This window comes from Phoxinus phoxinus (genome assembly GCF_949152265.1).
Source record: "Phoxinus phoxinus genome assembly, chromosome: 7".
Taxonomy (NCBI): Eukaryota; Metazoa; Chordata; class Actinopteri; order Cypriniformes; family Leuciscidae; genus Phoxinus; species Phoxinus phoxinus.
The window spans coordinates 19,303,329-19,317,539 of NC_136882.1; the positions used below are offsets into that span (position 1 = coordinate 19,303,329).

Genomic DNA, 14,211 nt, shown 5'->3' on the forward strand with positions numbered 1-14,211 from the left:
ATTTAATGGCTGAACAGCTTTTAAAGGGCCACCATGCATTTTTCTGCAGTTTATTGGTAATTGGTTCTTTCCTTAGGTATTTTGTTTGCCATCTTTACAGTCACTATACAGTAAATAAACTGCTAAAGCAGCACATAAAAGAAATGCAAATCTTCTATCTGGCTTCCTCTTTTAACACCAGCAATGGGTTCAACTCATGAGTATCAAACACAACATCACAGTGCAGATGCAGCTGAAGGAAGAGCTAAGGCATGAACTGAAGCCTATAATAAGAAACATGTCAAAAGGAGGAAGAGAGAACGTTTCGAAATAACATGTAAGGGTGTGTGTGTTTAAAAGAGAAAGAGAGAGAGAAGTGACACAGGAAGTCAATGAGGTTGTGGTAAACAGACTCTACATACCCAGTTGTGTCGACTGAATGTGATCACAGCATGATGCTTTGTGTTATAATGAGAAGACACTTTTGAAACCCCCAGAGAAAGCACCACGTCTCGGTAAGCTCCTTTCATTTCATGTAGTCCATCTTTCCTGAATTCCCCCCCTCTTATGAACTTTACATGTGTGTGTCAGTGCTTTGAAGAGGATGGGTAAGAGTAGTACTGTTACTTAGAAGTAAGTATTTAGATTAAGTTAATCTGCCAATTATCTTTGTGATCTTAACTAAAGAAACTCCCTCATTACACACACACATATAGAGATGAGGCAGTGCGTGTCTAATCGGCATCTTTTTTGTGTTCGTTGCACATAAATGGCAGCGCTAACTTCCTCTTTCTGAACTTGTTGTTGAAACTTACACACTTTGATCCAAATATTTTTCCTGCAGATCTGGTGAAACACTTAACCATTTGTTCTCATTTTTCTACTAGAAATCCTTTGTGGACAGCAAATAAGCAGAAACAAAAACCATGGGGTAAGTTCTGATTGTCTTAAGATATTGCATCATGGGCCTTTCATTAAAGGACAGGTGGATTCATGTTATATTTATTAACTTTGTATTTTTATACATAATTTCTTCATTGTTGTATTGTATCCCTTAAAATAGATTTTAAGTTTAGTTTTTTGTTTGTTTTTTTTGTTTTAAAAAACTCATGTTTTCTTGTTGAGGATGGGCCAGATTGTCCAGAAATCAGAAAAGGGTTCAAATAAAGTACATAAAATAATGCAGTTGGTTAGTGAACTGTATGAATTGAATAAAAATGGTCAGCTAAATTTTTATATTAATTAGTATAATAAAATAATATACAATAAGAGGAAATGAGGAATGTGGGTCTTTCATGTGATCTAACGTAGAGCTAACGCACTTGGGACCTCTCACACCTTTGCGAGCCCTCTGACTGTAGAAGTTTTAAAAATGATTTTATTTCAGAAACAGTGGGGAGGAAGGAAAACTGCATCGCAGACTTTCACGAATAGGAAGCAGATCGCAGAGGGAGCCGCCACGACCCCCTCCTCAAACAGACAAGCCCCCAACGGTGGTTCCTCCAAGACCGCCTGAGACCACTCCAAAACCTCCAGAACCTGCATCAAAACCAGTTGTAATCCCCTCAAAACCTCAAGTGTCTCAAAAGCCCAGTGCCCCTCCGAGGCCACAAATACAAGTGTTCAACAGCACTGAGCATGGCACTGCCATACTCAAGGTAAGCCAAAGGACATCTATGAAAACAAGATGTTACTGGTGTAGTTGCCTGCTTAAAACAGGAATACAGTGTACGTTCGCTGCAAATAGTATATATTAATGGCAGATTTTGCCATGTCACAGGGGTTGGATCATTTTCGTGGAGATGAGACACTTTGCGATGTGACTCTGGTACCTGGTGACAGCAGTGAAACTTTCCCAGTTCACAGGGTCATCATGGCTTCAGCCAGTGACTACTTCAAAGCCATGTTCACAGGTGAGTCTCGCCAAACAAGAGGAGAATATTCTCTTATCAAAGCTTATTGCAGTTGTTGTTTTGATTTAATATGTTGTTTAATATAACTGCTGTTTATCAGTTTGTATGATTCTGGCTAAATCTGACTCTATTTATCCCTCCCCAAAAAATAGAGATCCAATATATATTGGTACCATATTGGTTATCAGTCAATAATAGAGATGTTTTATTTTATTTATCGGTACTGATTGATATTGTATAGTTCCGGGGTCATGCTCATTTCCCCTGTTTAGATTTACATTACCTTTGCCGTCATCTAACACTCACTTAAAAATTATCTTTAAAAACACTAATAATTTTAAACACTATTACATTTTTAGTAAATATATTTATACTCCCTCCTCATGCTGTACATCATAACATTGTGATTCCTAAACTCATCATTTTCATTTTTTATTTATTCACACTGTAAATAATAGTTGCTGCCTTTACATTTTTCAGTACAATCAACTTGGATGTTTAAGTCATTTCGACTTAAAGGAGTAGTTCACTTTAAAATGAAAATTAGCCCATGATTTATTCACCCTCAAGCCATCCTAGGTGTTTATGACTTTCTTCTTTCAGATGAATACAGTCGGAGTTATATTAATAAACACCCTGACGCTTCTGAGCTTTATAATAGCAGTGGATTGCAACTATCAGATTGAAGCTTAAAAAAGTGCATCCATCCATTATAAAAGAACTCCACACGGCTCCGGGGGGTTAATAAAGGCCTTCTGAAGCAGGATATTTTTCTTACACAAACTCATCGCTTTGCTTCAGAAGGCCTTTATTACCTCCCCGGAGCCGTGTGGAGTTCTTTTATAATGGATGGATGCACTTTTTTGAGCTTCATGCTTTGATGGTTGCAATGGTTGCAATCCACTGATATTATAAAGCTCGGAAGCTTCAGAGTGTTTATTAATATAACTCTGACTATATTCATCTGAAAAAAGAAAGTCATATACACTTAGGATGGCTTGAGGGTGAGTAAATCATGGGCTGATTTTTATTTTAAAGGGAACTACTCCTTTAAATTACATTAAACGTCTGTAAAAAATAAGTTGAATCTTGTTTAACTTATAAAAAAAGTTGGAAATTGCTTAACATATTTTGATGAGTTAAAGCAATGTAATGTAATATGTTGTCATAATTTATTGATCATATAATTTTTTACAGTGCATAGACCAAAATAGTATAATGGTGATCGGCCATAACATCAAAATAATTATTACACAGTAAAAAAAAATTTTTAGCTGTAAAAAACTAAAAATGCTACTCAACAGTAACCATGCATACATGGGAAAAAACTGTAATAGATCTAACATGATGTTATTTAACAGTAAAATATTGCTAAATGTACCATTTTGGGAAGTAAAAAAATAACAAATCGTTTTATGACTTACAGTGAAAAGCCATAAACTGACATTCACAGAATTCACTGTGTATGTGTAACTTATTAAGTACCCACCAAAATGTTAAAATTTGTAGTATTTTGTCCAAACGTGTCTATTTATTATGTAGTTTATAATTAGGTTACCAAGGAAAAGCATTTTCCCTTTGCTCTCTTCTTCACACTGATCAATTCCCTCTCTCGTTTGGTGTGTCAGGAGGGATGAGAGAGCAGGAGCTGAAGGAGATTAAGCTCCATGGCGTGAGCACGACCGGCCTGAAGAACATCATCGAGTTCATCTACACATCTCGTCTGAGCCTGAGTCTCGGCACTCTTCAGGACACACTAGAGGCGGCGAGCTTCCTCCAGGTGCTTCCCGTTCTCAGCTTCTGCAACCAGCTTCTTAGCAGTGAGGTACCAACACTTAAGATGTGGTGTTCGTTTTCCCTTTGCATTAATTATTCATCCGTGCTTGACGCGAGTTCTCAAATAAGCCACGTGTTTTACATGGCAGATCACTATCGAAAACTGCGTGGAAGTGGAGCGCATTGCCAGAGATCTTCTTCTGGAAGACGTCCAAAGGCACGTCCACATGTTTGTGTGCGAGAACTTCTCGGCGTTGATGCAGAGCGGCCGCCTCCTGCAGTTGTCCGAGGCGAGCATGACGTACGCCCTCTCCAGCGACTCTCTGAGGGGTTTCTCTGAGATGGAGCTGTACCGCATCGCCCGTGCCTGGCTGTCCCATAAACAAAGCGAGCGTCGTTCTGCTGCTTACGCCCTGATGCGCCACATCCGCTTCCCTCTGATGTCCCCAGCTGAGCTCCTCCAGATCTCTCAGGAGGACCAGATGGAAGAAGGAGCGGCAAGCGTGCCAAAGGAGGAAGTGGTGCCGTTCATGCGATCGGACACGGCCTGCGTCAACCTCCTCCTGGAGGCCAGCAACTATCAGATGCTTCCCTTCCTCCAGCCGGCGCTGCAGACGGAACGGACCCGGATTCGATCCGACTGCACTCACCTGGTGGTTCTGGGTGGTGTGATGAGGCAGCAACTCGTGGTCAGCAAAGAGCTCAAGCTGTACGATGAGGAAGACGGAGGCACCTGGAGGGCCCTCCAGCCTATGGAGGTCCCACGTTACCAGCACGGAGTGGCTCTTCTAGGGGGGTTTCTTTACATTGTAGGAGGTCAGAGCACTTATGACACCAAGGGTAAGACAGCTGTTGACAGCGCGTACAGGTACGATCCTCGCTTTGACCGCTGGTTGCAGGTGGCCTCTCTGAATGAGAAGAGGACGTTCTTCCATCTGAGCGCTCTGAAGGGGAAGCTCTATGCTGTTGGAGGGAGAAATGCCACTGGGGAGATTGGTAAGGACATGTTTTAGCAATTACACTGTACAAAATGTTCTGTTCTGCCTTAAAATAGTGTGGAAAAACAGTAAACTGTCTGTCGTCTAGATTCGGTGGAGTGCTACAACTTGAACAAGAACGAGTGGACTTTTGTTGCACCGATGCATGAACCTCATTATGGACACGCTGGCACGGTACATGGAGGTCTGATGTATGTGTCAGGTGAGTATCCACACTGGGAGCTCAAAAATGTGAGATCAATGCGGAAAGGACATATTGTGCATTAATGTGGTAACATCTGCCCTACATAATTAGGGGAGATTTTGTAAACTAATTAAATCTGGCTCACAAAGCATGTGGCCTTAATTCACCACAGTCCTCAGCATGAGTCTAATGAATGCACTGCACAAGAATTCTTTTATTACTCTTAAAAAAAAAAAAAAAGAATACTGTTTAGATGTAAGTCTCTTAGCAACTTTGCAATCTTCACCTAATGGCGAAGTTCCAGGAACAAGAATCAAAAGCAACATGAAACAGATAACCAGGAAACAGAGCTGCGTCGAGCTGAATTGGGTCACTCATCTGAGGTTTGACCGCAGTCTAAAAAGAGCATGGCAGGCCTGTTGTGAAATCATGAGAATGTTCCTGCTTGAAGAATTGCAAACCATCCAAACGTAATAATACAAAATCTGGACATTTGAAGAGAAAAAAGTAATTGAGTTATGGAACGATACAATTAATAATATAGGGGCACTTTTATGTCATGTCCATCACCACACAAAGTTTTGCAAAAATTTGTGAAAATCCAGCTTGAGTTGAAATCAGATTTCTGAAATTATAATTATATATTAATTTAAAAAGTATAAATTTAATAGTAAATAATAGTATATTTTAATAATAATAATATTTACTTATTAATTTAAATGTATTATTTTCACATTAAATACTAACTATAAAATTAGATCAAGACTGATTTGAGTCAGTCATTTAAAAAAAAAAAATTGAGTTTCATTTTCAGACTTTTTCTATTATGTATACATAGCTGGACATTGGTGGTGGATTGAGTTTTGTGCAAGTGGTGGTCTGGTCTCAGTATAAGACTTGAGGTTAAAGGTCCTATTCTTCAGCCTCTTAACCACATCCTGTCTGCTGAACTGTGTTTCTGCACAAATAAATAAGCTTCCTCTAAAAAGTCAAATGAATATCCATTTGTTAATTAAGTTGCATTCATCTTTTATACCATCAGGTGGGATCACAAGAGATGCTTTCCAGAAAGAGCTGCTGTGTTATGAGCCCGATAAAGACTTGTGGAGCAGACGAGCAGACATGATGGAGCTTCGTGGTCTCCACTGCATGTGCACCGTGGGCGACCGTCTCTACGTCATGGGTGGAAACCACTTCCGGGGAACTAATGACTACGATGATGTGCTAAGCTGTGAGTTCTACAGCCCTGCGTCTGACCAGTGGACAGTGGTGGCTCCGATGCCCAGGGGTCAGAGCGATGTTGGGGTGGCCGTCTTTAAGGAGCGCATCTACGTGGTGGGTGGCTACTCCTGGAACAGCAGGTGTATGGTGGATATCGTGCAGTGTTATGACCCTGAGAAGGATGAGTGGGAGAAGGTCTTCAATGTCCTCGAGCCTCTCGGAGGAATACGGGCCTGCACTATGACAGTTCACTGTCCAAAAGGTTCAACGGATGAGGCTGAAATACAAGAGTGTCCTCTTTCAACATCCAAAGGCTGAACAGATGTTTTGATATCACTATTGACCTTTACATGTGAGATACTGAAGTTAGCTTCACATTGCTAGTGATGTGTTTTGCAAAAAAAAACAGATTTAATGGTTTTATTATTGAACATGCCACTTTGGGGCAGGGGAAAATCATTTGCTTGTAAAAAAGATGTTAGTGTACCATACTGTACTGTGTTTTTGAATGTGCTTGACTGTGCTTAAATGATGCTCTCTTTCAGTGACTGGTGACACATATGAGGGCCACAGTGCTTAATGTTGCATCTCTAAATTATTCGGTTTTATTTTTGCTTCAAATACTTTTATATGCTTTGAAAAAATAAACTTTTTTTCATCAACTACTTTGTTTGGTACCTTTTTGTATACATTTCTCTTAACAACATTTGTAATGTTTACACTCAAGCAAAAAAAAAATTGTATGCTATTTGGGGTATTTTTGACAACAATATTTAGAAATACTTAGAAAATATTTAGAAATACTTAGAAAAGATTCACTATATATATATATATATATATATATATATATATATATATATATATATATATATAGTTTGGGTCAGTAAGATTTTTTTTTTTTTAATGAAAACTTCTATTCATAAAGGATGCATTAAATTGATCAAAAGTGACAGTGACATTTATAATGTTACGAAAGATTTCTGTTTCAAATAAAGGCTGTTCTGTTTATATTCTTTGAAGAATCCTTAAAGTATCACATTTTCCACAAAAATATTGAGCAACACAACTGTTATCAACATTATATCATGATTTCATGTTCTGAAAAATTCATTAGACAGATCGTCTGAAGCCAAAGAACAACTATCCCAAAGTCTGTAGATACCTTGAGTAAATGTGAAAGACTACAGTCAAAACTGAATGATGTCCCTCTCCCATATCCGCATAAAGGCAGTCTAAGGATATATATATTTATATTTATATTTATATATATATTAGGGCTTGGTATCGATTTAGATGTTACAATTCGATTTCGATTCGCAAGCTCTAAATTCGATTAGATTCTCGATTAAATTTTGATTCTAGATTCGATTCCCGATTCGACTCAATGAATATAGATTTAATACAAATTCTATATTTATTTAAAAAAAATGGTGAACATAAGTTTACAAGTAGTTAATTATTCTAAATAAATTAAAAGCCACAAACCTGTATATTGAACTCTTTTTATTTTAGGTAGGCTACACTTGGGTACATTAAAACCCAACTTCAAATGCATACAATGAATAGACAGGATTTTGATGCAAGATGAAAATTTGATGCTGAAAATTGGACAAGTCAGAACAGTCGCAAGCCTTGATCAAACAGGATCAGGTTGTTTTATGTTTAAGAGAAAACTAACATAAAATCTCACAGCATTAGCCGTAACATGGAGGCTGCAAGCCTATGAACTGTAGGAAAATGAATACTGGCTTTTGGGTTATAGATAAATAAATATGGGGAAAAGATTTTTGGCCTTTGAGAATCGATTTTTAATCGACCACATTTAAAAATCGATTAATCGAAAAATCTATTTTTTGGCCCAGCCCTAATATATATATATATATTAGTAAAATAGCCGTTTCCAAAAGGTTTTGTCTATATTTTATTTTTATAAGACAATACAAATATGCTAAAAATACAATTAAGACAAGTGAGGAGAAAAAACTTAACTCATTGTTATTAAATCCCTAAGATCCTCTTATCTCTCATTTGACAACATGTAAAGCCTTGCATAAAAAACCTATTGCATAAAAACCTTGCATAAAAAAACCTATTCAGTTGATTCATTGTCATTCAGTTGCTGTCTTTGTAAAAACAGGAATCTTAAAAATAAGCAGACTGCTGACTTGCACCTTGACATTGTTTCTCAAATCCTCTCCCCAGCCTGTGGCATTGAGGCTGTCCTTGGCAGATAGTACGTCTTAAAAACACACCACCCTCCCAGTCTGCTCCACCATCTCCAAGGTCTCATCGCGTCACTGTGCTTTTCAGTCCTGCTCTCTAGTACGGTTGTATAGTGGCATATATAGTGGCATAACACAAAAGGAGTGAAGTGGTGCTGGTGGAAGTTTCCATGGCTCTATCAGGAGAAGTGTGTGTGGTGACAGGAGCCTGCGGATTTCTGGGAGAAACACTGATCAGACTGTTGCTGGAAGAGAAGCTTGCAGAGATCCGACTGCTGGATAGAAACATCCGGTCTGAGCTAATACAGTCTATTGATGGTAAGTGGACACTTCCATTACAGTATATTCTCATCTAAAATAGCAAATCCCTCTTGTATTTCTCCTTTTTGTGGAATCTGTTGGTCTCTATTTATATTCATTGGTTTTGTGGTGTCTCTAATAGTTGGCATTCTTCTTCCCGTTTTCACTTTGCTGGAGAATACAAATAATATACACATATAATGTAAACCGTTCACATGATATTTCTCTTTTTTAATTTATCCCATTTATAAGCAATAAATGATGGCAATAGAGAAATACATCAAATCAACAATCTGGCTTTGATTTGTTTCTCTGTCTGTGTCCTCAGACTGCAGGGGAGAGACTAAAGTGAGTGTTTTTGAGGGGGATATCAGGGACCGTGAGCTGCTGAGAAGAGCCTGTAAAGGAGCAGCACTTGTTTTTCACACTGCATCTCTCATCGATGTCATTGGAGCAATTGAATACAGTGAATTATATGGAGTCAATGTTAAAGGTGAGAGATCTGTACTGGTCTTTGGCACCTGGTAATAACAAGTATGAATGAATTTGAGCTAAGAGGAAAAGACTTTCAGGATGAATATAGAGTATAGAGTTTGGATATAGAGTGGATATTTCTATATGAATATAGAGTTTGGTCACAAATATTATTATTTTTTCACAGTAAAATGAGATTGAAATAAAAAGTGAGCATTTGTATCCCACTATGGGTCCACCGGAAATTTAGAAACAAGCTTTAAAATAAGCTGAACTAAAAAACAAGATATTTCTTATTTTAATTAGCCTAATCTTCTCAACAATTGTGCTTTGTCTTTGAAGAATCAGGATTACCATGGTCTTTGAAAGACTGGATATAATCAAATAATAACAACAGCATTTTTTTAATAAGGAATTCACATTTTTGTTGGTATGCCAAGCTCTAAAGTAATTTATCCTTGTAAAATAAAATATCCTTATCCTTAATGTCCTTATCCTGTAAATCACAACAACTGGAAAATTCACATGAATTCATTGTTTAGCCTAAAAAGAGAGGGACACCTGCAAAATATTCAGTTCTTAAAACTTCTGGAATCTGGAAATGTAATTATTCTAATTTTAGTAACTTATCTATGGACACTGAAAAATAAGAAAAGTTTTGAAAACTGTCTTACCAAAGGAATCCTATTAGCCTACATGGGCCTTCGGTTATTGTTGTGGACAATGGGGACCATTGATTTAAAAACTGATTTAAAAGATACTTGCTTTAGCAAAACAAATAAAACCATAAAATATCCACTCTGACTAATCAAAATAAGCTAATGTTGTATAGTAGATACCAAAAAAAAGCTCAGAGAAAACGGAAACTTCTGGATGGTCTCTTTTTATTAGGACTCATTTCTGTAGCCAGCAATACACACACAACGCACAACCACACTGCGTTCTTCTCTGCTTTTAACAGTGCTACAGCCCACACACACAGTGCGCCACCGCCTCCTACTGGACAACCCCAATCCCACCCTTCACATACAACAGCTAACACAACACAATATAGTAATTTTGAGGTTCAAAGACGATGAAAATGTTTTTTTTTTTCATGGCAGGAACACAGCTGCTGCTGGAGACATGCATCCAAGAAAACGTAGCCTCCTTCATTTATACTAGCAGCATTGAGGTGGCTGGACCCAATCCCCGCGGGGATCCAATCATTAACGGCGATGAGGACACCCCCTACTCCGCCAGTCTTAAGTTTAGCTACAGCAAAACCAAGCAGGAGGCTGAACAGATTTGCCTTCAGGCCAATGGAGAGCTGCTCCGCAATGGAGGTCAGCTGGCTACTTGTGCATTGCGGCCCATGTACATCTATGGACCAGGCTGTCGATTTACTTTAGGCCACATGAGGGATGGAATCCGCAATGGAAACATGCTGCTGAGAACATCACGACGTGAGGCAAAAGTGAATCCTGTGTACGTGGGAAACGCTGCCATGGCACATCTACAAGCAGGTCGGGCCCTCAGAGATTCTCAGAAAAGGGCCGTGATGGGTGGAAACTTCTATTACATCTCAGACAACACGCCACCTGTCAGCTACTCGGACTTCAACTATGTTATTCTTTCACCATTAGGCTTTGGGATACAAGAAAGGCCCATTTTGCCCTTTCCACTTCTATATCTTCTGTCATTCCTCATGGAATTACTGCACGTTGTGCTCCGACCCTTCCTGAGGTTCACTCCACCCCTAAATAGGCAGTTACTGACCATGTTAAACACACCATTTAGTTTCTCATATCAAAAAGCTCACAGGCATTTCGGATATTGCCCTCGTTATGACTGGGAAGAAGCACGCAAGTGCACTACCGATTGGCTAGCGTCTGTCTTACCCACAGAGAGACAGCAAATTAACTTGAAATAAACTAACATCATGTTTATGAATACCGTGCTACCTTTCTCAGCAGCCATGTTCTCCCTGTTGATTTATAGTAATATTTTCTACTAATTAGATCCACAGTAGAAGAAAACATTAGATGTCTAGTGTCTTGGATAATGCATGTTTTACATCATTTAAAAAAAACTGGGAAATGACTGTATATTATGTGTCTCAACAAATATAAATAAATATCCAAATAAAGAAAAAAATATTATCTATTACTCATTCAAAACAAAGGATTGCTTTATTGAATGAATGAATGAATGTATTTTAAAATGAAAAAACTCATTTTAGAAATAAAGAGAAAAAAGTATCAATGCTAGTTAGGCACTACATAATCTGTGAATTTTGAATGCAAATATTGACTAATAACTTATAAGCAAATGACTGTATATTGTGGTTATTTATAGGCTTACTCAGGGCCTAAAACTAACTTTGTGCCAAACCTGCCAATGGCCGGTGACTTAAGAAAAATTACCGGCTTTAAATAATTTACGTACCAGCCATGAAACATCTAGATTAATCCTTATTAGAGTTACAAAAGTCAAGAATCCAGTCAAGAGTCTTTTGAGGTTTGATTAAAATTAAAAACACAGACAGCAGGAATGTTAGGCTGCTGTCACTTTAAGTGCTATTGCCAGATTACACATGCATTTTCTTTCTTAAATGTTGGCGTTCACTTACGAGGATGCTTACGAGGATACTTGCCAAGATGGGAATTTTGACAATTTAGTTTGAAAATGTCTGTTCAAGAGCAACAAGACGTGAAAGAGAGCTCTATTCAGAAATTGCGCGCTGTCTGAGACACGGATTTATGTGCGGGTGGTTTGGATGTGTGCGCACACAACACTTCCCATACACACAGTGTGTGAGAAACGAATTGGGTTCCCTTGCAGCACTGTTCCCTCATCTGTCTCGAGTGTCGTTCACGTTCATGTTCTCAAAACATTGCATTGTTAGAATTCATAAAAATGTTACAGACCAACTGGCGATTGACACAGTTTCAAATACACGCCAACATAGATTTTACTCGCATTTGGCACTTGGCGAGTGTGACAAGCAGGGCGAGGCCAAGAGCCGTGAGAACGGAGCGAGTAACACCGGCACGCCACACCGGCTACGAGGTAGCCTACTCCCGGAGAAGCTCCGGATGTATAAAATAAGTAACGAGGGCCGTCCACCGAGGGATATCCAGCTCCACTGCCAGGCATCGCGGAGGAGTTCACCCAGCTGGTGGAGGACCGAATGGAAGTGCGTTTTGGGAACCGGAACCAGATTATTATTATTTTTCTCTCTCTCCCCTGTCTTGTCTCTGTCTCACCTCATCCTTCCTCTTCCTTTTCTCTCGCCTCATCAGTCCTTATCCCCAGCCCAGCAAGTACATTCACGTAGCATTTCTACTATGGCAACGTCGCTGTCTACGTGCTTGCAACATTGTAACAACGTAGAATTGTAAGACGCAACAGGGGTAGCAACGTTGTTGCACGACATTCAGCAACTGAGAGATGTTCTGACAATTCATTTTTTTAATTAGTCAGATGTTAGATAATTATATTTTTAAATATGGATTATCCTTATTATTATTCAATGGGCCTGACAGTAAATTAATTATAATCAATACCTGCAAGTGTACACTTTGAAGAGAAAAATGACAGAAGGTCATTCGTATTGCACTTCCAAAAATCATTTGTGAAAAAAAAACTAAATAAACAAATAGGCTATAAAAATGTATTTGAACTATAATAAATAAAATATAAAAAGCAAAGAACATTTAATGAACAAAACCGGGTTCTGTAGCCTATGGCAGACAGGGGAGCGTAGTCGAAAGCCTGGCCATAAAGATCGGTAACCGGAATCAGTCCAGGAAACATCAACAAATCCAGAGGAGCAAAGAAACGAATTACACTAAATAGCAGACAAATCAAAATTGAAAACTAGACAGGTATGCAAGCGGTTACAAACATTTTTCTTCTCTGTGCCTTTCCAAAAAAGGTGGGAAAAAAACATTAACGTGCAACAAGTAGGCTAACTTTACGTCTGTACTGGAGTGCTGAAATGTCAATTACTCGTCATTAAGGTAATTTTGGCTTCATTATGGCTTATAACTTTGGCATAAAGTTAAAATAGTTATCATACCTGACCAGAAGATGTTCAACACTTTTCCTACCGGTAAAAATTAAAGGATGAATACTAAAAGAAATATAGCTAACGTTACAGTCTACAGTAATTTACACAAGATCGCAAACTCCATGAAATATCAGCTAACGTTATTCTGTCCCTTTAGTTAGACTGAACAAATAAATGTCACAGGAAGTTGTGTTTGAACTATTAGGCTACGTAGTATCTTATTTAGCTGAGGTAAATTAAACACAATTCTCTCGTATCCTTGCTCGATGAAGAATATGAGACGAGCCAACGGTCGGTTGAAATTTAAAAGGCTGATTTTCGCACTTCAGGGCAGCCAGTGACCAGTACATTTGTCGTCCAGACAGTGGTTGTCCAGACCATATACAAGGCTAGATGTCCGCACCTGGCGGCCATCTTGTCACAGTCAGCTCACTCACTCATAACATTGTGTTTTAATGATGCATGTACTTTTTAAATAACCATAACTTGCTAAATTTTCTACCGATTTTCAAAAGGGTTGGTTTGTTATAAACGTCGGAGATGTAGTTATGACACTGCATACTTATGAATAATTATAATATTATATATTTCAACATGTTCAAGCATCCAGAATTATAGCCACGTTAATAACTTTGTAAGAAACCAAACCGTTTGTAAATCCATCAAGATTTCAGCGAGGTAAGAGTATGTGTTCGTGCAGATCACTCACCTTACATCAGGTAGCCTACCACAGAGCCCGCCAGAAAGCTTGCCTGTGACAAGATGGCCACCGGTGATGACGTTAGAGACTCACCCGTATCAGTATTATGTTTATTTTATAAATTGTTTTATAATTGATGTTTGTTAAATGTTCGCCGGGTTCCCGCCTCCTTTATCAACTAACCTTATTACAGCGAGTGTTCATTTTAGACCCTGTGCCTACCTATTTGAGTCTGTCTGTTGTTGTAATCTGTCTGTCTGTCGTCCAAGTCATGTTTACATGGCTGGTAGGCTACACTACACTATTTTTGCCTTGTTTTACAGTCTGGAGGAGTTGATGGCTTGAATATGTTTGATATTTGAGTGGATTTTAGAATTGAAAAGTCGTGTA

The 14,211-nt window shown here is 38.5% G+C and overlaps 2 protein-coding genes across 5 annotated transcripts; both read left to right on the plus strand.

Annotated features, from left to right (window-relative positions):
- The first annotated feature begins 198 nt into the window (after positions 1-198).
- LOC307001577 (kelch-like protein 9) lies at positions 199-6,734 on the plus strand. 4 transcript variants are annotated; one of them, XM_079618258.1, is made up of 8 exons: positions 199-494; positions 867-910; positions 1,367-1,637; positions 1,760-1,892; positions 3,521-3,717; positions 3,818-4,664; positions 4,755-4,868; positions 5,893-6,734. In XM_079618258.1, exons 2-8 carry the CDS (start codon positions 906-908, stop codon positions 6,387-6,389), a joined length of 2,064 nt encoding a protein of 687 aa, XP_079474384.1. In that variant the 5' UTR covers positions 199-494; positions 867-905; the 3' UTR covers positions 6,390-6,734. The 4 variants fall into 4 exon arrangements, with proteins under 4 accessions (XP_079474384.1, XP_079474386.1, XP_079474385.1 ...); XM_079618260.1 differs by having other exon boundaries at positions 220-494; positions 1,373-1,637; positions 5,893-6,726; XM_079618259.1 differs by lacking the exon at positions 199-494 and adding an exon at positions 545-612 and having other exon boundaries at positions 5,893-6,726.
- A 1,599-nt stretch (positions 6,735-8,333) lies between these two features.
- Positions 8,334-11,222, plus strand: hsd3b1 (hydroxy-delta-5-steroid dehydrogenase, 3 beta- and steroid delta-isomerase 1). Its single transcript, XM_079619621.1, has 3 exons — positions 8,334-8,611; positions 8,922-9,086; positions 10,171-11,222. Exons 1-3 carry the CDS (start codon positions 8,464-8,466, stop codon positions 10,977-10,979), a joined length of 1,122 nt encoding a protein of 373 aa, XP_079475747.1. The 5' UTR covers positions 8,334-8,463; the 3' UTR covers positions 10,980-11,222.
- The last annotated feature ends 2,989 nt before the right edge of the window (positions 11,223-14,211 follow it).

Bases quoted from the DNA above. Each gene is read 5' to 3' on its own strand.
- hsd3b1 (XM_079619621.1), top strand. From the start codon at position 8,464: ATGGCTCTATCAGGAGAAGTGTGTGTGGTGACAGGAGCCTGCGGATTT. The intron at 8,612-8,921 runs GTAAGTGGACAC...CTGTGTCCTCAG, and splicing joins GCTAATACAGTCTATTGATG to ACTGCAGGGGAGAGACTAAA. The intron at 9,087-10,170 runs GTGAGAGATCTG...TTTTCATGGCAG, and splicing joins ATATGGAGTCAATGTTAAAG to GAACACAGCTGCTGCTGGAG.
- LOC307001577 (XM_079618258.1), top strand. The intron at 1,893-3,520 runs GTGAGTCTCGCC...TTGGTGTGTCAG, and splicing joins CTTCAAAGCCATGTTCACAG to GAGGGATGAGAGAGCAGGAG. The intron at 3,718-3,817 runs GTACCAACACTT...TTTACATGGCAG, and splicing joins ACCAGCTTCTTAGCAGTGAG to ATCACTATCGAAAACTGCGT.